At 34.1% G+C, this 22,096-nt stretch overlaps 6 protein-coding genes across 12 annotated transcripts; 4 read left to right on the top strand and 2 right to left on the bottom strand.

The window, feature by feature from the left end:
- Window positions 1–5,091: 5,091 nt before the first annotated feature.
- On the top strand, window positions 5,092–8,629 carry LOC125195896 (agamous-like MADS-box protein AGL11). Of its 6 annotated transcripts, none has more exons than XM_048094179.1 (9): window positions 5,101–5,251; window positions 5,425–5,624; window positions 7,092–7,170; window positions 7,325–7,386; window positions 7,483–7,582; window positions 7,664–7,705; window positions 7,854–7,895; window positions 8,070–8,252; window positions 8,346–8,629. In XM_048094179.1, the coding sequence occupies exons 2-8, from the start codon at window positions 5,434–5,436 to the stop codon at window positions 8,223–8,225; spliced, it is 672 nt and encodes a 223-aa protein (XP_047950136.1). In that variant the 5' UTR covers window positions 5,101–5,251; window positions 5,425–5,433; the 3' UTR covers window positions 8,226–8,252; window positions 8,346–8,629. The 6 variants fall into 6 exon arrangements, with proteins under 6 accessions (XP_047950133.1, XP_047950132.1, XP_047950134.1 ...); XM_048094178.1 differs by having other exon boundaries at window positions 5,104–5,251; window positions 8,070–8,221; XM_048094176.1 differs by having other exon boundaries at window positions 5,092–5,251; window positions 7,483–7,705.
- LOC125195895 (immune-associated nucleotide-binding protein 9) lies at window positions 8,572–11,103 on the bottom strand. Its single transcript, XM_048094174.1, has 6 exons — window positions 10,973–11,103; window positions 10,013–10,271; window positions 9,524–9,801; window positions 9,274–9,438; window positions 9,052–9,186; window positions 8,572–8,947 (listed from the first exon to the last, which is right to left on the bottom strand). Exons 2-6 carry the CDS (start codon window positions 10,242–10,244, stop codon window positions 8,735–8,737), a joined length of 1,023 nt encoding a protein of 340 aa, XP_047950131.1. The 5' UTR covers window positions 10,245–10,271; window positions 10,973–11,103; the 3' UTR covers window positions 8,572–8,734.
- A 593-nt stretch (window positions 11,104–11,696) lies between these two features.
- LOC125196438 (BUD13 homolog) lies at window positions 11,697–15,357 on the top strand. 2 transcript variants are annotated; one of them, XM_048094953.1, is made up of 7 exons: window positions 11,697–11,853; window positions 12,561–12,769; window positions 12,856–13,525; window positions 13,845–14,072; window positions 14,626–14,698; window positions 14,808–14,988; window positions 15,092–15,357. In XM_048094953.1, the coding sequence occupies exons 2-7, from the start codon at window positions 12,580–12,582 to the stop codon at window positions 15,175–15,177; spliced, it is 1,428 nt and encodes a 475-aa protein (XP_047950910.1). In that variant the 5' UTR covers window positions 11,697–11,853; window positions 12,561–12,579; the 3' UTR covers window positions 15,178–15,357. The 2 variants fall into 2 exon arrangements, with proteins under 2 accessions (XP_047950910.1, XP_047950911.1); XM_048094954.1 differs by having other exon boundaries at window positions 11,701–11,853; window positions 12,538–12,769.
- Window positions 15,358–16,090: 733 nt separating this feature from the next.
- On the top strand, window positions 16,091–18,617 carry LOC125194038 (probable polygalacturonase At1g80170). Its single transcript, XM_048092039.1, has 9 exons — window positions 16,091–16,509; window positions 16,597–16,725; window positions 16,788–16,958; window positions 17,068–17,088; window positions 17,175–17,382; window positions 17,482–17,563; window positions 17,654–17,762; window positions 17,860–17,976; window positions 18,104–18,617. Exons 1-9 carry the CDS (start codon window positions 16,252–16,254, stop codon window positions 18,389–18,391), a joined length of 1,383 nt encoding a protein of 460 aa, XP_047947996.1. The 5' UTR covers window positions 16,091–16,251; the 3' UTR covers window positions 18,392–18,617.
- A 294-nt stretch (window positions 18,618–18,911) lies between these two features.
- Window positions 18,912–20,089, top strand: LOC125194039 (carboxymethylenebutenolidase homolog). Its single transcript, XM_048092040.1, has 3 exons — window positions 18,912–19,068; window positions 19,156–19,438; window positions 19,514–20,089. The coding sequence occupies exons 1-3, from the start codon at window positions 18,966–18,968 to the stop codon at window positions 20,034–20,036; spliced, it is 909 nt and encodes a 302-aa protein (XP_047947997.1). The 5' UTR covers window positions 18,912–18,965; the 3' UTR covers window positions 20,037–20,089.
- Window positions 20,090–20,177: 88 nt separating this feature from the next.
- Window positions 20,178–21,904, bottom strand: LOC125194040 (60S ribosomal protein L6-like). Its single transcript, XM_048092041.1, has 4 exons — window positions 21,592–21,904; window positions 21,384–21,490; window positions 20,523–20,704; window positions 20,178–20,447 (listed from the first exon to the last, which is right to left on the bottom strand). Exons 1-4 carry the CDS (start codon window positions 21,840–21,842, stop codon window positions 20,292–20,294), a joined length of 696 nt encoding a protein of 231 aa, XP_047947998.1. The 5' UTR covers window positions 21,843–21,904; the 3' UTR covers window positions 20,178–20,291.
- Between the last annotated feature and the right edge of the window lie 192 nt (window positions 21,905–22,096).

Genomic DNA, 22,096 nt, shown 5'->3' on the forward strand with positions numbered 1-22,096 from the left:
TCACTTTCTAATATTAATTACTTAAATTCTTGATCTTTGAAACATTACATCGAATCTTATAAAAAATACTAATTATATATTTTAAACTCACCTATTTTATACATTAAAACTATAAAATTAATATGTTCTCTTTTTCTTTCTAAGATATTAGAGTTCCTATCTTAGTTCATTATAACATGCAAATATATTAAAATATTAGTATTATATTGTAAATAAAAACTGTTAATTTACTGTTTTGATTTTTAGGATTTCATAGTTTTTAATTTAATTCTTCACTTTCCAAAATTCTAATTTCTTTAAGTTCTTATTTTAGTACGTTACATTAAACTTCGTTCCAAAAAATAATCACTTGCTCATAATTCATGTATTTTATATCTTAGAGCTATATTGCAACTATTTTATTTGTTTCTTGTAAAATATTATAATTCTTAGCTCAATTCACTATAACATGCTACAAATTAAAATTTGATATATGATGAGTAGTTTATGAATACTAATGGGGTATACTGTTGATTTATGAATTTTAGACAAAAATTTAATATATTTATTTTTAATTCTTGGAATGTTATAGTCGAACCACGTTTAAAGTATTTACATGTTCTTAACCCATCTATTTAACATTTTAAAGCTATATAATTAATATTTTTTAATCTATTTGTAAAATATTAGATAGCTCAATTCACTATGTTATCTAACAAATTAAAATTTGATACTATATGATAATAGTAAATATGTTTTAGGTTTAATTTTAAGAATTTTATAATTTTAATTTGATTTTTTTACTTGAAAATTTTTTGATTTCTTTCATTTCTGAATTTTTGGAACATTATGTTGAACATCGATTACAAAATAATAACATGGTTTTTGACTCATCTGTTTAATAATACTCTATTTAAAAAGATTTTATAATTATTCACTGTATTATGGAATAAATAATATATTAATGCAAATTGAGTTTACAGTTTTAATTTTAAGAATTTTTTATTTTTAATTTTAGTTCTTACTTTCTAAAGTTTTAATTCTTATGTTTGTGAAGTTTAATGGAAACAATTTGAAATAATATTTAAAAGATTGTGTTTTAGGAGAAAGTTGCAAAGAAACTAACTTTAAAATTAAAATTAGTTGATGTTTGTTTATTGAAAATTAAGATATGAATTTGGTATTCCTAACTCAAAACTAAAAATTAACATTACAATTTTCAAAACAAAAGTTTTAAATAAAAGAAGACGTTTTGCACTTTTGCTTTCATAAGCTAAAAAACCACTTTTATCTATACTTGGATTAAATATATAAACATGATGCTAGTTATTACTATTTACTAACTTTTGTTTTAATATCAGATCTTATAATCGGATTAATTTTTTTAAATCTATCTTGGTAATTTATAAATACAAATCATGTTCAATATTCAAAGAAGTGAATATGTATAATGAGTAGTATTCAATGGTACAAATCTATCTTTAAATAGCACTCTTAGGGTAAATTAGTCAAAGTAAGAATTATGCTTATGACATAGAGACATATATAGGGGTATTATGGCATTGAGACATTATGTCTCTAAATCACTACTCATCATAAAAATCCTCTAAGTAAAATATAAATAATTTAAACACAGAAAATACATAAAAACAAAACTTGCAATTAATGATCCATCTATCTGTCTATATAAAAAAGGAAATTTAAATTATTCATTTTTGCAAGCATCATACGAGGGAGTGTTGTTGGCTTTAAAAATGTCTTTTTTATTAATAACAACTTCAAGATAAAAAATTATATTTGTTTTTAATACGAAATATAGAAGAAACATACAATAAATAAAATAGAAGAGAATAACTTGCTAATTATTAATTACGATTTTAAATTTATGCGATTCATAACAAATTTAAGCCAAATCAGTAAATTTGAATCGATCAAATCCCAAAATATCACACAATCCTATTGCATTCATTGAATCTTGTACTATATAAATCTTGTTCACAAATCGGAAAGGATCCTTAAAAGTTTTTTGGTAAGTCATAAGTGAAAAAATGGCATATTTCCAGAATTGGTCAAAAATATTTATTTAATATTTTGACTACATTAAAATGCTTCCCTTTTTCTATAAGATTGCGTTCAAACAAAATAGAAAACATTTTAACATATTCCTCAATACTTTTTTTATAACATCTCTCGTTTCATTCTCTCTCTCTCAAACTAAAATTGTTGTTAGGTTTGTATGCTTATGTAGGTATGGCGAACAATGCATCGTCGACATATGATTATACTCGTCATGAAGTGGACATTGTGGCTAAAAAGATGAAGATAAATTCGATTATACTGATGAGCCTGGTATTGTGTCTTGTCCTTTTAGTTGCTCTTTTATGTGTTTTCCTATACAAGTATAAGAAGGCACAACGGAAAAAAAGTGGGGATAAAGAAGCCGGCTTAGTCAAGTTGTTCGAACCAGATGAAGAACTCGAGGAAGAACTATCCGGGTCCAATGGGACTAACAAGCTTATTCTCTAGCCCGATCGATTATCCACTAAATTTTCATGTTTTTTAATTTTTTTAATTCATCTACTTTTAATATCATAGATGTCATATTGTCCGTTATGAAATTTTTGGTTTTTTTAGATATGAAGAGACTGGTTGAAGTTTAAACACATAATGTTTCTATCATATACTTATTTTATTCTAAAGCAATAATGTACTTATATATTCCTCACAAAATTTGAATTCATCTACATAATTTACTTATAGAAAAAATCAACAAAACAAAATTTTTGAAGAATTTACATACAAAATTTGTGTTTTGTTGATTTTTTCTAGCATTTGTTCAAAGTAATGTTGAGAATACTAATTAATTGTCTAAAAAAATATTTTAAAACTGTGACCATAAGTCACTTTCTATTCTTAAATTGTAAAAGTACAACTTATTTGGGAAGTTTGAAAATTAAGTTTTCTTCTTTTCGTTACCTCTCCACGTCCATTTTCCTTACTAACAAATTAACTTTTGAAATTAAGAAATCACGAGACCTTAAATGTTTAATATAGTTATAAATATTGAAGCGTGACATGTCTTGAATGGTTAAGTAGCTAGAAGCCTAGAACCATTAACACTATGCATTTTTTACATATATACTCCCATGTAAAATAAGAATCAAGAACTTCGATATAGATATATATGTATTTTAAATATGTATTTATTGCTGTAGGATCCATCTCTAAATTTATAGAAAACCAGTATGACCACGAAACCTAAGTAACACATTAATTTGGCGGTCAAAAATAGCTTCTATTGGTCCCCAGTGAATTTATTTTACTATATATATGCAAAGCTCAATAATGTAAATAATTCTACTTACCCTCTTTTGTGCGTCTCTATCATAACTTTTACAAATTGGTCTCTATCATAACTCTTACAAAATGGAATGAATGGACCAAAACAACAAACATTAAATGGGAAATTAGTAGTTGGTGCTAGTTAATGAAATTATAGATTACCTAAGTTTAATTACATTCTTGAATATTGTTCAAGCTATGATTTGGTCGTACTCTTAGATATAAATTATAATCATATAGTACTATGAAAGATCGTTTCACATGTATGAAAGATTCAAATAAGACAGTCGGAATTATAATATATATGTGAAAATAAAAATAATAATTCAATATATAACTTATATTCTTAGTTGTGTTCGTTTGCCATTTTACAAACAATATAAATATTGGTAGCCCCTTTTAGGAAAAATAATATAAGTATACACTTTATTAATAAGGATGTATGTTTATATAATTATATTAGCAATCTATGTCTAATTTAAACATTTGTGATGATAGAAACATAAACTAAGCAAGAGCTCAATCTTATTTTGCTATCCCAATTATCATTTGTGATTATATATAATTAGGTCAAAGAAACTATATATTGTATGGCGGAAATAAATTTAAAATTAAGAACCTATTAATTATATGTTTGAATTTGGATATATATTTTCTACTAAAGTACTAAAAATTTATCCAAATTATGATAAGGTTAACTAGTTTATTATGCACAATGATGAGTTCAAAAAGATAAACTATTTTAACATAAAAAATATTAAAAATTTGCTAAAATAATATACTGCGCTTGAACACTCGAATTTTACGGAACTTCTTTATCATCAAGCTTAGTTTACAGAAATAGTATTTTTTTATGTTGTAAGAGTATGTGGATAATTTTGTTGATTTTTGCATTTTGTATGAGTTCTATTGAGAATTGATATTTAGTTTAAACTAGCTAGATAGCCTTAACGATACTATATGATGGAATAATCAATAATTAAAGGTTTCCCTCTGTATACGTTATACATACATGTTGAATTCAAATATCCAAATTTGATATTTGGAAACACCGCTTGTAGTAGTGGACTAGTGGGTAGTTTGACGACTCATTTTTGTATAGGCAGCAAAACCCTATATTTGACAATTATTTTAGTTGTTTCTAGTTTTCTCTATATAATTGGTTGTCCTCAATTAGTTCATGGGTTCAGTCAAAACATCCTCACTCTTGTGAATCAGTCAAAACATCTTTGCTAGTAGTATTGAATTCCATAGTGGCCAGTGATCGGCACTGACACATTTAAATTCTCAAAAACTACATACTTACACAATTTAGAGATATACAATTTAGAGATATACGGAGTATTTTAAACGTATGTTTACTTTCACAGAATTTTTGGGCTAGAACATTTGCTTTTGCTTATATATTATTTTTGTTTTTGCTCTACTTCTATGTTGTTCATCTATCGCGGTCATGAACATTTCTTTTGTATAAAATACCTATTAACTCGACATACATACATGCAATTCATTTTATGACTTTTCTTAATGGTTAAACAAACATATTAGCCCGAATATCAACCACTCTACCACTAAGCCAACAAATACACACATTATATGATTATTATTTTTTGTATATAAAGCGAATAATGTAGGTGTCAATTTATTTACTGGTCCACTAAGTAAAAGGGGATGAGAATTGCAGTTTTTGGTGAGAGCTCTGAGAGCACACCTGTTATAATCACACCACCATGCAACATCACGCAAACCCTTAATTCTGGAAATATAGCATGTCGTTTTCTTCTCTCTCTCTCTCTCTCTCAAGACACACAGCTATGCAAATTTACAAAAGCTAGGGATATAAACTGAAGCAAAACCATTAAAGAAGCCTGTGCACAATACAATTACAACTTCCAAGGCAGCCAACGCTTTTCCACAAACGACAGCTCAGGTTTGTGAGTATATTTTTTTCAAAAAAAAAAGAAAAAAAAGAGGTGTTCTTGAATTATTTTTTTGCACTTGTCATGCAAAATTAGGGCACAGCACCAAATGCATATTTTGCATTTTCTCTCTCCAAATCTGTATATAATGATGTTGTTTTTGCACGTTATTTAATTAATCTAGTAAATTGTGATGAAGAAAATGGGGAGAGGGAAGATCGAGATAAAGAGGATAGAGAACAACACGAATCGGCAGGTGACATTCTGCAAGAGGAGGAATGGTCTGCTGAAGAAAGCCTATGAACTGTCTGTGCTGTGTGATGCTGAGGTTGCCCTAATTTGCTTCTCTACTCGTGGCCGTGTCTACGAGTATGCCAACACCAAGTAAATATAAACTTTTTCAACAAACCCCTAATTATATGGAGTATATTCTATTTCTTCTATGAAAATTTTCATTTCTTGAGTTCAAATCTTTAAGGTTCAACATGTTCTGTAGTATGTAATAACAAAGAGTATGATATTGATTGTTTATATTTTCATTGGCTTGATTTCATTTTATTTTAGAAATTTAGGGTTCTATCATTTCTTCTCCCTTTTACTGGGATCAAGATAACAGTGGTATATTTGCTAATTCTATTTTTTTTAATAAAAAAACATGAAAATCTTCATTTCTTGGGTTTAGATCTTAAAGGTATGACATGTTTTGTGTGTAATAACAAAGAGTATGTTTCAATATCCAAAATCTTGAGTTTAGTTGCTTAATTTTCTATTCTCACTGGCTTGATTTCGCTTTTTTGATGAAATTTACGGTTCAATGTATCGGTTCCGATCCTCACCTTTTTGGGTTTAAGTTAAATGATACTTTGCTTATTCTATAAAGTTAAAAAAATAAAAATATTCATTTCTTTGGGTTAAAATCTTAAAGGTATAACATGTTCTGTGTGTAATTAACAAATAGTTTATTCCATAACCAAAGTCTTGAATCTGTTTGTTTATATTCTCACCTTTTCTGGCTTCAAGTTAGTATATTTGCTTATTCTAAAAAAAAAAGAACAGAAAAACTTGAAAACTTTCATTTCTTAAAGGTATAGCATGTTTTGTGTGTAATAACAAGGAGTCTTCCATATAAAAAAAGACAAAACCTTGAGTTTAGCTGTTTAATCTCAGTTCTTATTGGCTTGATTTCTTTTTTATAAAGAAATTTAGCTCTATCAGTTCCTCACCTTTTTCTTGCACAAAATCTTGAAAAGATTAGGGCATCATGTGACCTGAGCTTCTTGAAATAGGTAAGAGTTTGTCAGTAATTATTGTAGCCTCACCAAATATTTCAAGAACTAACACTAGCTACTCCTCATTTTCATGTAAAATTGGTTTCTTTTTTTTACTAGTATTATACTATGTGAAAAGAAATATTTCGGTGTACTAGTTGGCATATAATGTAAGAGAGAGAAATGAAAATTTTGTGCAATAATGATTTACTATCAAGTTTGCCTCTGGAAAAAAAGAGTTGGATATAGAGAATCGTAGACCGAACAAATATTACCACAAATCTGTTGTCTGATATAACAGCAGTTCTGATTCTTTCACGTTTTTGGTCATCTTTATGTTTCCAACGTTTTCCTATTCTAGAATATTTATATTAACCATGCAACACTTTTAATATACATGTCTCAGGTCTAAAATCATAAATAATGTGTATTTAAATATATACAACTGTATGATCATGAAATTTATATCAACAAAAATTAGTTTCAGTATTAGTTAATTTAATTAATTTGTCCTAATATTTTTAATTCATTATCTCTTACTATGTTTTTTTTAAATCACAAATCTGCACACACATGATTGCAGCATCAGGTCTACTATAGAGAGGTACAAAAGGGCAACCTCTAGTTCAAGTTCATACACTACTCAAGAGATCAATACTCAGGTAAGTGATGGTGATTATAATATTTATTGCATTATTCATAGTCTAGTGTAAATTTTATAAAATCCTACTTATATAGTACTACTATTTTATGAAATGAAGCCATAATATACATATGTATGTGCATGTGTATCTGATTTCTTGATTGATGATTTAGTTTTACCAGCAAGAATCCAAGAAACTGCGCCAGCAAATCCAGATGATGCAGAACTTCAACAGGTAATAAATCTATATGAGTGCATCACAATTATCAAGCAATTGTGATATAATATTGATGAAATGAATTCCTGATTCGCTGAATATACTCTTTTACAGCCATCTTACTGGCGATGGCTTAGCTTCTTTGAGTGTGAAGGAGATGAAGCAGCTCGAGAGTAGGCTCGAGCGAGGCATTGCTAGGATAAGGGCAAAAAAGGTACAAAACCACGACCACATGAATATAATATACATTTTCATGTTTCATCTCATATTGATTGATCTTGTTCTCTTTGAACAGCACGAGCTCATACTTAATGAAACTGAGAACTTGCAGAAAAGAGTACTTTTCTATCTCAACTTTTCTTGCTGGATATTAGTTCACAAACATATCTTTCTTTTCTTTTTTCTTTTTATTTTTTTCCTTTTTTGTTGGTTCAAAACAAAATCTGGAAAACCTTGGTTTTATGGAACATGTCTTTGCTTAATAGGAAATTCAGCTGGAGCAGGAAAATGCCTGCCTCAGAGCAAAGGTAAAGCTAGCTAGCAAATAATCATGCACTAACAACTAATCAAACTATGATGAATAGATTAAAAAAAGAGCTTCAATCATGGAAATTAAGTTATTTCTTCAAAGAAAACAAAGTGTTTCTTTTGAATTTCATTGTAGAAAACAGTTATATATACTTATAAATTGCAACATTCAGATAGCAGAAAATGAGAAGCTGCAGCAACTGAGCATGATGCCTGGTGGTCAAGACTACGCGATGCAGGCATACCTTTCTGGAAATGTGCTCCAGCTGAATATGATGCAGGCAGCGGTGTATCCCATCATGGATAGGAAGGTTCTTCCTCTCGGGTAAGCCCCCTTCCCTTCTCGAATAAATCAGGTATATCTCCGACTACAAGATTTTTAAGAGCTTTCTCATGACTACTTTCTATCTTTATAACCTAGCTTCTCTTCCCTTCTCTTGTCTGTGCAGGCAATAAACCTGCCGCGCAGATCTGTTTGTGTGTTTGATAATAGCGTGAACCGTGTTGCAGCACTATGGCTGTGTAGTGTGTGCAGAGACATGAACTCATTGCATTATAGTGTGTGTTCTGTTCTGTGTTTTATTTCCTGTCCTTATGTTACTCAAACTTCTGATCTTTGAATCTTGCTGAATTCACTACTTATTAATAAGGGTTTCGACCTTCTAGTTATGTATATGTATGAACATAAAAGTATTGAATAGATATTGAATTCAAGAAAACACCAATTCAAGTACCTTCCACACACAAGAGTGTGAAAACGAGAGCTGCTGATAACTTAGGTTTATAAGTAGGTAGGTAAGTGAAAAGATTACACATTTCACCTATTAGTGTGTGGTGATCACAAAATGGTGCATCCGCTGCTCTGAGCTTGCTTTCGCAGCTCCTCGGTCTCCTTCTGAGCTCTCTCTAAGTGCTCTCTCAGCTTGCGTATCTCATCACTCGATTTCATCTGAGCTTCTTGCGCAATTTCTTCTGCCCTCAGCCGAGCATTTTGCTCCTCCGCCAGTTGTTGTTCCAGCCTATGTGTGGTCTCCTTGAGCTTGGACTCAACCTTCAAATACAGTTTATTCAACAACAAAAAATTGTGTCACTGCTTACTCTCACTCACATTCAGTGGTAGGATCATAACATAATCTTACGGAATGAGAAAACTACCATCTCAGTTATTCGCTTCAGTTGCTCCTCGTAGGCCTCGTGGAACTGCTGCGTCAATTCAGAAATCTGTTGTTTGGTATATCCCTCTAAAGAATTGACTATAGCAGTTTGATCACGTAGCTTGTTTGCTCCTTTCTGTTGAAGATCAAATACAAGCATTAGTATCATAATGAACGTATCGTGGAAGGATGCATCAACGAGCCAAGCAGCTAAAGCACTCACCTTCAGTTCAAGAAATACATCATCTGTGTAAGGTCTCCCACCATTTCTTTCAACAACCTTATCTACAAGTGACAGAAGTTGCTTTAGCTGATCACGTTTCTTGGCTGCCTCTTTTGTCTTGTTATCAAATAGAACACACCTATTCCCGCACATTTTGAGAATTTCCTGCATCAAGATCAGAAACCATAAATCATAACACAAAACTATTCAAGATCAGAAACCACGTAAGTTCATTTAATAAATGAATTACCCTCAAAGGCTCAGGGCAATCACGACCCAAGTAGTCATCGAGACTCTCCTCATTTTCTTCAAGGTCATCACCACCAGTGAAAACTACAACCATGTAATCACTAATCTTGCTGCCAAAGAATTTCCTCAAGCTCTCAACAGCAGCAGCTTCTTCTCTTGAGAAGCGAGACCTAACAGACAGGACGACAAGGAGAGCATGGATACCATCCTTTGCCATATTGATGCATTTAACAATCTCCTTCCCGATAAACTCAGGTTCAGCAGAAAAATCAAACAGTCCTGAAAATTGCAAGTGGTTCAAGTTCAGACGTATTGAAGCAAACAAAGGTAGTGAAATATTAAAAATCTACAGATCTCATCTGTTATCTCCCAAAACTCTTCTCTCTGAAACAACATACACATCTATGGGGACAAACACACATACATATATTTCAAATTCATCAGAAAAACTCGTTGGAGTGGAAACATTTTTTTTAGAAACAAACTATACCCGGAGTGTCAATCACGTTAAGACTCTGGCCATCTTCGAGGACAGTACTCTGTAGCTCACAAGTGCTTGTAACTCCAGCAGAGCTGGACATTGACTTGAACGCCCGTTCTCCAAGTATACTATTGCCTGTGGCACTCTTCCCATTGCCCGTTCGTCCAACTAAAACCACAGTTCTAACCTCCCTCGAAGGTGAAGTAAACTCCCAATCATCATCAACTGCACTCCCCCCCATCACACAAACTTCAACTGCAAAAAAGGGCTATAAAACAAACACATTAACTTTAATATATAACCCTCAAACGCCACAAATAAGATAGATAACTTTCATCACAGAATTCACAACACTCAAAACATATGGCATAAGAGTATCCTTGTGCAATTTACAAGATCCAATCATAATTAAAAGAAAAAAAAAGCCTTAATTATATACCAAATCCAACTGTAAAAGCCTCACCCATAACTCACTAACCGGCATCAAAACTTGAAAGGGCAAAAATATTTTTTAAAATCAATATTTGTTTAGTAAATTCATATTCTTCTTTATAAACACATCCCATAAAAATCAAAACTTGAAAGCTTCTATTAATAGGTCATAGAACCACCAACTGACATCAAACTTGAAAGGGGCAAAAATTGCACAAAAAAAACCTGTATTAAGGGAATCTATTTGACTATAAACACAATCACTAAAAAACTAAAAAATGTAAAAAAAAGTAGAAACTTACCACAAACACACAAAACACAGTAGCACAAGCAAAGGAGATACTTCAAATTACAGAAACGAACACCGATTGGGAAACATCATTAAAGACATAAGTTAAATCAAAATTTTGAGAATTCAAAACTGCATAAGTGGAAATTGAGTCAAGAATCAAACTTTAATGGATGATCGTGACATGAAATAGAATACACCTCACAATCATTACTGAAAAAGAAAAGCAATTGTTGGATATCACTTACTGATCAAGAAACTGGATGAAGAGAGAACATCAAAAGTCGAGAGATATACGAAATGTTAGATATTTGATGCAATTAATATCTTATTATATAAGCAGCTGAAAATTAGATACTCCATATTTTACGTATTTTACACTTGGACCCTTATTTCAGCCCTTGATCCATTCAGAATTTAATCACGACCGTCCGACCAGAAAGATCAATTTTTGGATTTTTATCATAATTTCTATATAGCATTTATTTTTGTAAGTATATAAGAATGACACTTTCTTTTTCCTTTGTTTTAGCCTTGTCTTTAGGTTGGAATTTGACTCAATCGACTACAAAATTGATGTGTACAGCCATAAAACAATACTAGGGATATAAACACATGAATTGGATACTTTTATCAAAATCTAGTAACTCATAGTGCTCCATATTTTTTGATTTATTAAGATTTATTGAATAATTTCATGAAACAAGAAGAAATATTCCTTTACTGTTGGAGTCGTGATGATTAAACTATCCGGTTCACGAAAATATCTGATAAAACTTTTTGTAATAGTAATTTGTTAGACAATATAAAGGCATTAAAATAAATAATTTAAGTTAAATCAATATGAATTGAAAACATTGTTAACTAAGATATAGTTTATCCAAGCTGGGCTTTTACTACTCAGTGTTACAAATGTGGAGCCCACTAGGCCCAACATATGCAGCCCATCTCCTTCCCACTGCGCAGGCGATAAATCTCCATTTCCGGCGACAACTCCATCGTCGTTGTATTCCAATAATCTTCTCAACTCAAGCCACCTTCTGATTTGGATTCTTCTTCCTTCTCAATTTTTTTCTGTGGAGGGCTTGACTTCCAGCTAACCCAGCGAGGTTGATTCAGAAGATCGAAGGTAAATGTCCTAGTATAAGTCTCAATCAATTTATGAGCATACATAATCCTGACATAATTAATTATTGTGTATTGAAATTATATCAAACATTCGATTTGTGGTTCTTGATAAAAAAAAGTAATCCCCTGACTCAGTGCCCAGCCCTAATTTAATTTATATCTGTAGTTAGTTTTGGTTCCTAATCGTTCATACTTCTTGAAGCTTTTTCCTGCTGGCAACATCAAAATCTTACATGAATTCTTCATATATTGTGAGAAATTCAATCTTAGCTTTACACATGAGTTGTTTTCTCTTGGTTTTAGTAGCAGTTAGTTGGCAGAGTTTTGAATTTGCTGATTTTTTGTGTGGTGGAATTAGGTGTAGATAATGAACTGTTATCCCAAATCAAAGCATCTCAACTTCCGATTTTGCTCTTAATTTGTAAATTATTTAGTGATTTATACAATAAGATTAAGTATGATTTATACAATATATTAAGTGTGTTTTCTTCAAAGTATAATGCTTATGAAAACTGGATATCTTGAATATGTTGGATCTTTGATATCCGTGGCATCTTTGTATGATTGGTCTTGATGATAGTGTATATGATTTTTTTTGTTGGGTGTTGCTTTTGTTTTAACTACCATTTTTCATTTCCTTTGTCCTGTAACGTTGTATGGAATGAAGTGCGTATTGCTCTTACAGGTTTAAATTGCTGATTTCTGCAGGCACTTCCTAGTGATCATAATGGTTGGTGCATCCTCAGATCCAAATTCACTTAAAGAGTACCTTAAGAAATACACAAGTAATGATGATAAGGATAAGAAGAAAAAGAAGAAGAGAAAAGCAAAGCCCAATGCTGCTGGTGTCATAGTGGTGGATGAAGATCCTGTGTGGCAAAAGCCTGTTAACGTTGAAGATGAAGAAGATTCAGCTGGTAACTTGATCTTTTCTACTTTTGGCATAAGAGAATCCAACATATTCTTGAATACGACTAACTTAAATGTTTGGAATTTTATATAGATGAAGAGAAGCCTCTAGTTGACGAAGATATTGATGTAAAACGCATGAGAAGACTGGAGCAGGTGAGGTCCAAACGTCCTTTTGGAGTCATTTCTGAGGATGGAAGTGGCTGGGTTCCCTTATCCACTAATCCCAGTCTAACAAAATCTGAAAACCAAGGTTCTGATATCTCCCCACCTCGGAAAAGGATTCCTCGGAATGATACTCCATCACCAGAACCTGCAGAACGAGCAGATGCAGACTCTTCCCCTCCACGGAAGTCACGTCGTGTTTCAGGTGGGAGGACTGCTCGGCATGATACCCCTTCACCTGAGCAACATGGTGAAGACACGGATTTGTCCCCTCCTAGACGACAGCAAAGTGATAAGCATGCATCGTCACCAGAACCTGGAAGATCCTTGCATCATAAGGCGGCCAATGATTCAGATATATCTCCACCTAGACGTGCTCGTCCGGACTCTAGGCATCAAGACAAAGATTTGTCCCCACCTCGACGACAACAAAGAGATAAGCAATCATCAATATCTCCTCCTAGACGTGCTACATCAGTTTCTGACCTTTCTCCTCCAAGGAGGAAGCCAAAGGAATCAGATAATCCGAGAGCTGGTTTATTTTCTGGTAAAGATATCAGAAAACAAATCGATAAAGAGAAGAAGGACAGTTGGTTAAGGTAACTACTTTGTAGTCCCAAGCATAATGCAACTTTCTTAACCAGCTCAGTGAAATCCTTACCTCCCTATCTTTGCCTCATAAGTCATACCATGTTTAATATTGTCCTTCCATCGATTTAATAATTCTAAAAATATGTTTTACATTGTTAAATGTGGTGGGTAATATCGGCATCTGGGCATATAGACTAAGTTCAAATAGGTTACCGTTGCAAACATAAAAAAATACCACATGCTATTGCTCTGAGCTGTTTCATTGCATGATTTTTTTATGTTTTTTCTTACTCACAGTCAAACTCTGATAGTGCCTATATCTTGTAGCTTTAAAAAGATGGATCCTTCAGTAAGCGGCCGAGATGCAGAAGCGATATACCGCGACAAAACTGGGAAACGCATGTCAAAGGAGGAATATCTGAAGTCCCAGAAGAAAGAAGAGAAACCAAAGGAAATAAAACTAGAATGGGGCAAAGGTTTGGCACAGAAGAGAGAGGCTGAAGCTAGACTTCAAGAAATGGAAGCGGAGAAGGATAAACCCTTTGCTCGGAGCAGGTAAATTTAGAAAGAAAACCAATTTGTAGTCTTTTTATGAGGTAATATAATGGAAATCGTGCAATAGTATGTTAGGCAAATATGATAAGAGAAGCTTGTTCACATTGACCACATTTATGCTTACTAGACAATTTTATAGTAGTATTTGTTGAAGTCCTATACTTGTGGATTTTGACAGTTACCTAAATATATCTTCCATGAAATTTCTTTTTGGGGATTAAAGATATAATTGTGTGAATCAACAGCTTCATTAATTGGGAATTTCTCCTTTTTTTCATTCTTTAACTTCTGAGTGAAACAAACATGCTTCACAATGTGGATGATAGAGCTGTTAATGTTAATACTTAATATGATAATTTGCTTGCAGTATATCTAATACTTACTGAACTTCCACATATCACAATGCTTCTTCATTTATTTATACTTTTTTAAACAATTGTAATGCATTTTTTATTGTCATAATAGCATAACAACAAATATGAGGTACTTGTTTGGTGAACTAAGGTGTGTATGATCTTAAATATGACATTTCACGTGACAACTTATAATGTAGGGATGACCCTGATTTTGATGCAATGCTCAAGGATAGAGTTCGATGGGGTGATCCCATGGCACATTTGGCTAAGGTGAGCTGCTCATTTATTATTATTTGAACTCATATATATTGAAGTAAAACTAATTTGGCCTTTTCTTTCCCTTTCCATACTCACCCAAGTTTATATACCGATTGTTCAGAAAAAGCAGTTGGATGCACTCCTTCCGAACCTAGGTGATAGTGAGAGGATGAAAGAATCTGGATTCATAATACCCCAGGAGGTCCCAACTCATAGCTGGATAAGAAGAGGAATCGATGCAGCCCCTAACCGCTATGGGATCAAGCCTGGCCGACACTGGGATGGTGTGGACCGCAGCACAGGTGAGTCTCCTTATCCCATCCTATCTCCTCTGTACATCATTTTCGTGTTAAGATTGTGTAGCAAAAGAGAGATAATCCTTATACACTGTTCTTTGCCTTGTAGGGTATGAGAAAGAGCTGTTTAAAAGAACGAACGACAAAAGGGCTACCGAGGCAGAGGCATATCTATGGTCTGTTGCAGACATGTAGATTTGAGAATCATGGATTAGTGCTTCTAAATTACATGTGTTAATGAGTACTCCTTTTAAACATAGCGGAAGAATTGGTTGATCTATACTTGGACAGGGGTTAAATTGTAATTTCACGTGATGTTGATTAACTATGTTACTTAACTTATGAGCATGGCTAATTGAGATCTATTGATGTTTACCTCGTTTTATTTTTTATTTTTGGTGAATGAACAAATCATTATAAAGATAGTGTGACGGACCCATACCTCAAACCTTGGCTTTATATATTATCACTAAATTCACACACGCATATGTTGTCAACCTTATGTGGATTCTGGATCAAGATTATTGGATTATTTTTGTTCCAGTTTTATGGAGTCTGAGATTGGTATATCAGTATATGAACCATCTTGGTTTGAGAAAACTAATGCTTTTTAGTTCTGTTTTTGTCATTACTACTTTGGCAATCAAAAGTTTAGATTTCATCTCTGATAAAGACATCAATATGTACATACATGCTTGTAATAGAATCTACCAATTACATGATGTTTTAGATTTTCTAATTCAATGGTGAATATTGCAGCCTAACAGAAGTCAACCAAACATTTTATATAACATGAATTTATATTGAAATATGTGTAGTAATCTCAATAGTGCTACACAATTATCAATCTAAAATTCTCTTTTAAGGGTCTACAAATTGTTCTATTACATAAGTCGGTTTAGTTATGGGCTTTCAATCCATACAATTCTCATTTATCAATCTCAACAACTAAGAAACGAAAAGACAACTTTCTTTTGATCTCTCATGATAAAATTTTCAACTAGTGAAATGTATGTATTTTAGTGGAGTTGGGCAATAGTTTAAGAGTAAAGCAAACTTCTTGAAATTTATATATTCTTATCCTTGAAGAGTAGTCATATCAAGAAAAATGTAGCACATTCATGCCCTTTCAAGTCAAGACATATCCTCCCTCCACAAAACCATTGCACTTTACAAACTCAATCCGTACTTATATATTATAATCCCACAATCTTACAAAAATCAAGTCATTTGATCCACCAAAAAACCAGACAAAAACATCCTTAAAAAATGATGAACAAGTTACTAATGTTGCTTTGCTTTCTAGTGTTGCTCCTTGTTCCCCTTTCAAGTGCTGGCCAAGATCTCTCTGACACATTTGAGGTTTTCGCCAAGCTCCACGAATTGAATGTGGAAGACGAAGAAGGAGAGGACGACCCGTTGGAGGCCTTAGACCTCCCATCTATGCATGGTGGCCATATCAGCAAAGTGCTTGTCAATGTAGATGGATTTGGTGCTGTTGGAGATGGTGTAGCTGATGATACTCAGGTTTTACACATTCAAGTTTTAATATAAGACAAAAAAAGTGTGTTTTGAAATTCTTGATTAATCTTATTTTGTTTTTGTTTATTTTAGGCCTTCACTAATGCATGGAAACAAGCTTGTTCCACTCCAAAATCAGTTCTCTTGGTCCCCGAAGGGCGTCGCTACTTAGTGAATGCAACGAGATTCAGAGGGCCCTGTGCAGACAAGATTGTGATCCAGGTAAAGCCCTTGTCTTGGATCACAACCCGTTGTTCGTCTTGCAATGACTCTTGTGTTTGCAGATCGAAGGGACCATCGTTGCACCAGATGATCCCAAGAGCTGGGATCCCAAGAATCCAAGAACTTGGCTGGTTTTCAACAATCTAACCAAGGTTTATTTTCAAGGGAATGGTGTCATAGATGGCTCAGGCACCAAATGGTGGGCTGCTTCTTGCAAGAAAAACAAGTCCAATGTAAATAAAAACTCAATCTTGATTCAAACATTCATGTCCTAATCTTAATTCAATCTACTAACCAATATTGTTTTTCTTGTTCTTGTTTGTGACTATGACCTGTTCTCAGCCTTGCAAGAGTGCACCAACGGTGAGGCCAACTTGCCTACTAAACCTCGTCGCCTACTATGTATGATCATTGAATCGGGTAATGACATGGAATATCTTAATTTTCAGGCCCTCACAATAGACTCGAGCTCAGCTGTGAGAGTGAAAGGAATCACAGTTCAGAATGGGCAGCAAATGAACTTTGTCATCGGGCGTTCAGACTCCGTTCGGGTCATAAATGTCAAAGTATCAGCCCCAGAGGACAGCCCCAATACAGATGGGATTCATATCACTGAATCAACAAATGTAGTTCTTCAAAACTGCAAAATTGGGACAGGTTCTTATTACATTACTACACTAGTATTGTGCTCCATTTTTTTCAAGAAATCATGATTCTTGGATTTTTTTTTTAATTCAAAACATGTGTTGATTATAGGAGATGATTGCATATCAATTGTAAATGCTAGCTCCAATATCAAGATAAAGAATATATTTTGTGGACCAGGCCATGGAATTAGGTAACAATATACATACACTCTTACAATGAAAAACAATTTCAATCCATTTTTATTAGACTAACATTACTAGAAACTGCACTGCACCACCAGCATTGGCAGCCTTGGAAAGGACAACACAACTGGCATTGTCGAGAGCGTGGTTGTGGACAAGGCCTTCCTCCGAGGCACCACCAACGGCCTCAGAATAAAGACCTGGCAGGTAACTTGTAAAAATATTTTCATAATGAAGCGCATCTAAGTTGGTAAGACATTTTTTACTATCCAAAGTGGTTATTTATGCATTATGGCCATTGCAGGGAGGCTCTGGCTACGTGCGAGCAGTGCGCTACCAAGATGTCAGGATGGAAAACGTCAGCAACCCGATCATCATAGACCAATTCTACTGCGACTCGCCAAAAAGTTGCGAAAATCAGGTAAGCCATAATGACTAGAGCTAGAAAACTATCGGGCAATATAATGCGATAGATATCATGGCCCATCCGGACTCGATCTTTTGTCAACTCTATACGACCTGACAACCTCGTTTCTTACGATCATCAGACATCAGCAGTCAACATAACCCAAATCATGTACCGCAACATAACTGGGACATCAAGAAGCCAAAAGGCCATGAAATTTTCTTGCAGTGACACAGTTCCTTGCACTCACATCATCCTTAACAACATCAACCTGCAGAGGAGCGACGGAACAGTGGAGACCTACTGCAACTCTGCAGCGGGCATTGGCTACGGGTACATAAATCCATCAGCAGAATGCCTCTCCTCTTCTGACAAAGATGTTAAAATTGTTCAACCTACTACACAACACATAGTTCACACAGAGCTTTGAGTTGCTTCTTGATTGTTTGTTATACCATGTAGTATAAGCAGTGTGAGATTGGTTTGGATTATCATGATTCTTTGATTGTATAATGAATTCTGGTTAAAACAGAGTAAGATATACTTAGAATAGATAGTATGAAGCATATCTTGTAAGAGCATCAAGGATTGTATATGTAACTTTTATACTTAATTTTCGGCTTGGAAAAATAAAAGATATTCATGTATGCTTATAACCGTATGTTAGATAATTTAGAAGCTTAGATGCTTAGGTTACAAACATTTCCTATTTTCAACAAATCATTATATTGTAAGTTCCAAGCAAAAGAGGAATCAAAACTATATTTTAGCAGGCAAAGTTCTTAACTTTTCTCTATTTCTCTTCTTGGAAAAAGAAATAAGATAAGAAAAGCATTAGGATTGAGTAGAATCCACTTGAGCCAATTAATATTTAAATGGGACCAAATGGAAACATCATTCTGAAATCCTGACCACAAAATCCTTGACAAAAAAGATACTTTTGAGTAGGATATTTCTTGATGCATTTTCGGTTTTTGTTTGTTGTTAGTGGGAATTAGATAGAAATGGGTTTGGGTTCAGCTCCCCTTTCTACGGCTCCACCAATCTATAAGCTGCACAAGAATCACCTCAGACCAGCAACCGGAGCCTCCCCGGCTGCCTTTCGTTGTAAGTTGGTCGCTTCCAGAAAATCGATAAACTAGTGAAATGCACGTGCTTTCTTGTTAAATTTCACATTCTTGAAATGTACTTCAGTTGTGCAGAAAAGCATTGCATATTCATGGAATGAGAGAAGGCAGAAATTGGCAGTAGGATGCAGCCAGGTGAGTGTAGACAAGAGCATAATCGACGAAGCCTGTGAATTAGTGAATGGAACAGAGCTAACAATTGAAGACGAAGGAGAAGTAATACCAGCTTACCTATTCACGGCAGTCAAAAACAACAACGGCACAGGCATATTGCTCCTCTCTGACATATTCGGTTTTCATGACTCTGCCACCACAGATTTTGCTTATCGTGTTGCTTGCAACGGTTACAAGTAAGCCCACATCTCAATGAACATAATGCAAGTTATAAGCACATAAAACTCATGTTTCACTTCATCGAAATGCAGTGTTCTAGTTCCTGACCTGTTTAGAGGGGATTCATGGAGAAAAGACAGGCCACAGGCTCTGCTTGAAGAGTGGATCGCCAAGCAGAAGCCAGAACACGTGGCACGAGCTATATTTGCATCAGCAAGATGGATAAAGGATGAACTTGCAGCTGCAGGGATATCAAACAAGCTAGGGATCATTGGATTCTGCTTTGGAGGGGGTAGAGTTGTAGATATTCTAGCTCAAGATCAGGATGCGTATTTTGGCTCTGGAGTCTCATGTTATGGTACTAGGATTGACTCTTCTGTTGCAAGCAAGATAACGGTACCTCTGCTATTAATCACAGGTGATGAGGATGCACTATGCCCAATCACTAAATTAGAGGAAATTACAAAGAGGAATGATAGTGCAAAGGTGGTTGTCTTCAACGGGAGAGGTCATGGTTTCGTCCATAGGCCAACTGCAGAAGAAGATGCAGATGCAGAGGAAGCTTTTAATATAATGAGAAACTGGTTACATGATGGTTTGCTTGTACAAAAATGAGCTAGTAATGGCTGTAATGACTATTCAATCATATACTACATCTGTTATTCTCATAATATTAACAAAACATACACAAACACAAACAAAGAGGGATTCAAATAAAACTTTAACATATTACGATAAAATTCCTTGCTAAAATACTCAACAAAAACTCAAGATGTTATATTAAATGAATTTGAACACCATAAAACCTGTCAAATAAGGTTTGCCACAAAGGGGAGATAAGAGAAACAAAATTGAAACCAAAAACTTCCTTTAGAAAACAAGCTCATGAGGCTTCATTCCAGCCTTGAGCGAAAACCTGGCACCCAAATATGTCTTCAATTCTGGAACAGCCTCAATAGCCTTCAACAAGGAGGTATCAACAGCCTTCTGATCCTCTTTCTTTTCTGCAGGAAGCTCATTTTTCTCCTGTGTATTGGCATTGCACTATTAGAAATGAACCAGAAAAACAGTCTCAAGGTGCCCATGAACTGAAAAAATTACCTTTTTGTCTGCCTCAAAGAATTCACTCTCACCCTTCTTCTGCTTCTTCTCAACTTGTTTAGCGAAGTATTTGTCATCATACTTCTCCAGGTTTACACCAGTAATGTCAACTTTAGTTGATGTACCTATGACATAGGCCTGGTTCACACATCTCAAAGGAACACCGTTGACCTTGTATGGACCTGTAAAATCAATAAAACAGTAAGATAATTAAAACAATCAGGAGAAAGAAAGCCGATCTAGTTTAGATATCTTGCACAACTGAACATAGAAAGGGGTACCAACCACCAAGCCACACATAGAGAGTAGTTCTTATCTACAATTTAAAAAGTAGAAAAGGACCCAAAAAGACACAAACTTTGCCAGAACGAGATACAGAATACTTCATGCACATAATTAACATATAATAGAAGTGTTGATGTGATCTAGAGATTAGAAGAATAGCTAATAGATATATACTGCTTCGAAAGATGTAAATAGCAAAAGTGTACGCAGTTAAATGGGCTACAATAGTTACAAGAGTAGAATCATTTTCTGGAATCACTACTACTAGAGGTTGGAGGATGTTTTAGATCAGCTTAAAATATGAAACATAGTGACATAAAATACAGCTGCAAAAATATCCAATTGCTCAGCGTAGTAACATCTAATATCAAGAGTGGAATAAACAACAGAGCAATCTTAAATCAGAGTTGAATATTTATGTCTACATAACAAGAAGGCATTGCAAGTAAACAAAAAATCAACTCATGGAATTAGAAAATTGACAGAATAAAAGCAATGCATTATAAACTCACCACAAATTTAAGCATCAAAGAAGGCAACATAAAAACAGAAATGGAAACCAAAATAAAAGTCTACCAGTTACAAGAAGCAATCCAGAGGAAAGCTGCTTCAAGAAAACAACTCTCTTCCCCTTAAATCTCCCTGATAATACGATCAACACTGTCCCGGGAGTGATGCTCGCTCTGCATACAACAACACACAAATCAAAGTCAAATTTAACCAAAAAAAACCGTAAAAATCAACCGAAAAATAAAAATAGCTAAAAAAATGGAAACAAGGTAACCTGAGCTTTGTAGGCTTGGCCTTGCGCGTGTTGGAGAGGGGCTTCTTAATGTCATCGGCAGGGTAGAATTTGGGAGGCTTCTCCTCCGCTGCCGGAGCTGCGGCGGCCTTCTCATGCTGGGGAAATTTTCCGCCGTTTTTGGCCTTGATAGCCCAGAGCCCACGCTTGTGGTACATCTGTGAGCGTGAGCACTTGAGAACTCCGGGGATCAGTTCCGGGTTACGGATCGATTTAACCGATTTGGGCGCCATTGCAGGATCTCTAACTGTGTTGTGCGTTTTTTTTTTGTGTGAGAGAGATGACAAATCGAAATGTGAGCTAAACCCTAGATGAATATATACGGAAAGACTTAAACCCAGTTATAGAAGAAAATGCACAGCCCAATAAGTTGGGCCCAATCTTCATTTTGAAAATGATTGGACTTTATTTTATTTTTTACAACGCACACTTTTTGCACGAAAATTAGGAATGCAGCTTTGATATACTATGTCAAAAATGTTTATAT

This window comes from Salvia hispanica, chromosome 6, assembly GCF_023119035.1.
Source record: "Salvia hispanica cultivar TCC Black 2014 chromosome 6, UniMelb_Shisp_WGS_1.0, whole genome shotgun sequence".
Lineage (NCBI taxonomy): Eukaryota > Viridiplantae > Streptophyta > Magnoliopsida > Lamiales > Lamiaceae > Salvia > Salvia hispanica.

What these genes read in the sequence shown, in the direction of transcription:
- LOC125196438 (XM_048094953.1), top strand. Translation starts at nt 12,580, where the DNA reads ATGGTTGGTGCATCCTCAGATCCAAATTCACTTAAAGAGTACCTTAAG. An exon ending in AAACCCTTTGCTCGGAGCAG is followed by an intron (nt 14,073 to 14,625) that starts GTAAATTTAGAA and finishes CTTATAATGTAG; the next exon opens with GGATGACCCTGATTTTGATG. An exon ending in CCATGGCACATTTGGCTAAG is followed by an intron (nt 14,699 to 14,807) that starts GTGAGCTGCTCA and finishes CCGATTGTTCAG; the next exon opens with AAAAAGCAGTTGGATGCACT.
- LOC125194040 (XM_048092041.1), bottom strand. Translation starts at nt 21,842, where the DNA reads ATGGCGCCCAAATCGGTTAAATCGATCCGTAACCCGGAACTGATCCCC. An exon ending in GCCAAGCCTACAAAGCTCAG is followed by an intron (nt 21,491 to 21,591) that starts GTTACCTTGTTT and finishes TGTTGTATGCAG; the next exon opens with AGCGAGCATCACTCCCGGGA. An exon ending in TCTTTGAGGCAGACAAAAAG is followed by an intron (nt 20,448 to 20,522) that starts GTAATTTTTTCA and finishes GCCAATACACAG; the next exon opens with GAGAAAAATGAGCTTCCTGC.
- LOC125195895 (XM_048094174.1), bottom strand. Translation starts at nt 10,244, where the DNA reads ATGGGGGGGAGTGCAGTTGATGATGATTGGGAGTTTACTTCACCTTCG. An exon ending in TAACGTGATTGACACTCCGG is followed by an intron (nt 9,802 to 10,012) that starts GTATAGTTTGTT and finishes TGCAATTTTCAG; the next exon opens with GACTGTTTGATTTTTCTGCT. An exon ending in ATGTATTTCTTGAACTGAAG is followed by an intron (nt 9,187 to 9,273) that starts GTGAGTGCTTTA and finishes GATCTTCAACAG; the next exon opens with AAAGGAGCAAACAAGCTACG.
- LOC125194039 (XM_048092040.1), top strand. Translation starts at nt 18,966, where the DNA reads ATGGGTTTGGGTTCAGCTCCCCTTTCTACGGCTCCACCAATCTATAAG. An exon ending in CTCCCCGGCTGCCTTTCGTT is followed by an intron (nt 19,069 to 19,155) that starts GTAAGTTGGTCG and finishes AATGTACTTCAG; the next exon opens with TTGTGCAGAAAAGCATTGCA. An exon ending in GTTGCTTGCAACGGTTACAA is followed by an intron (nt 19,439 to 19,513) that starts GTAAGCCCACAT and finishes ATCGAAATGCAG; the next exon opens with TGTTCTAGTTCCTGACCTGT.
- LOC125195896 (XM_048094175.1), top strand. Translation starts at nt 5,434, where the DNA reads ATGAAGAAAATGGGGAGAGGGAAGATCGAGATAAAGAGGATAGAGAAC. An exon ending in TACGAGTATGCCAACACCAA is followed by an intron (nt 5,625 to 7,091) that starts GTAAATATAAAC and finishes ACATGATTGCAG; the next exon opens with CATCAGGTCTACTATAGAGA. An exon ending in ATGATGCAGAACTTCAACAG is followed by an intron (nt 7,387 to 7,482) that starts GTAATAAATCTA and finishes ACTCTTTTACAG; the next exon opens with CCATCTTACTGGCGATGGCT.
- LOC125194038 (XM_048092039.1), top strand. Translation starts at nt 16,252, where the DNA reads ATGATGAACAAGTTACTAATGTTGCTTTGCTTTCTAGTGTTGCTCCTT. An exon ending in AAACTGCAAAATTGGGACAG is followed by an intron (nt 17,383 to 17,481) that starts GTTCTTATTACA and finishes TGTTGATTATAG; the next exon opens with GAGATGATTGCATATCAATT. An exon ending in TCAGAATAAAGACCTGGCAG is followed by an intron (nt 17,763 to 17,859) that starts GTAACTTGTAAA and finishes TGGCCATTGCAG; the next exon opens with GGAGGCTCTGGCTACGTGCG.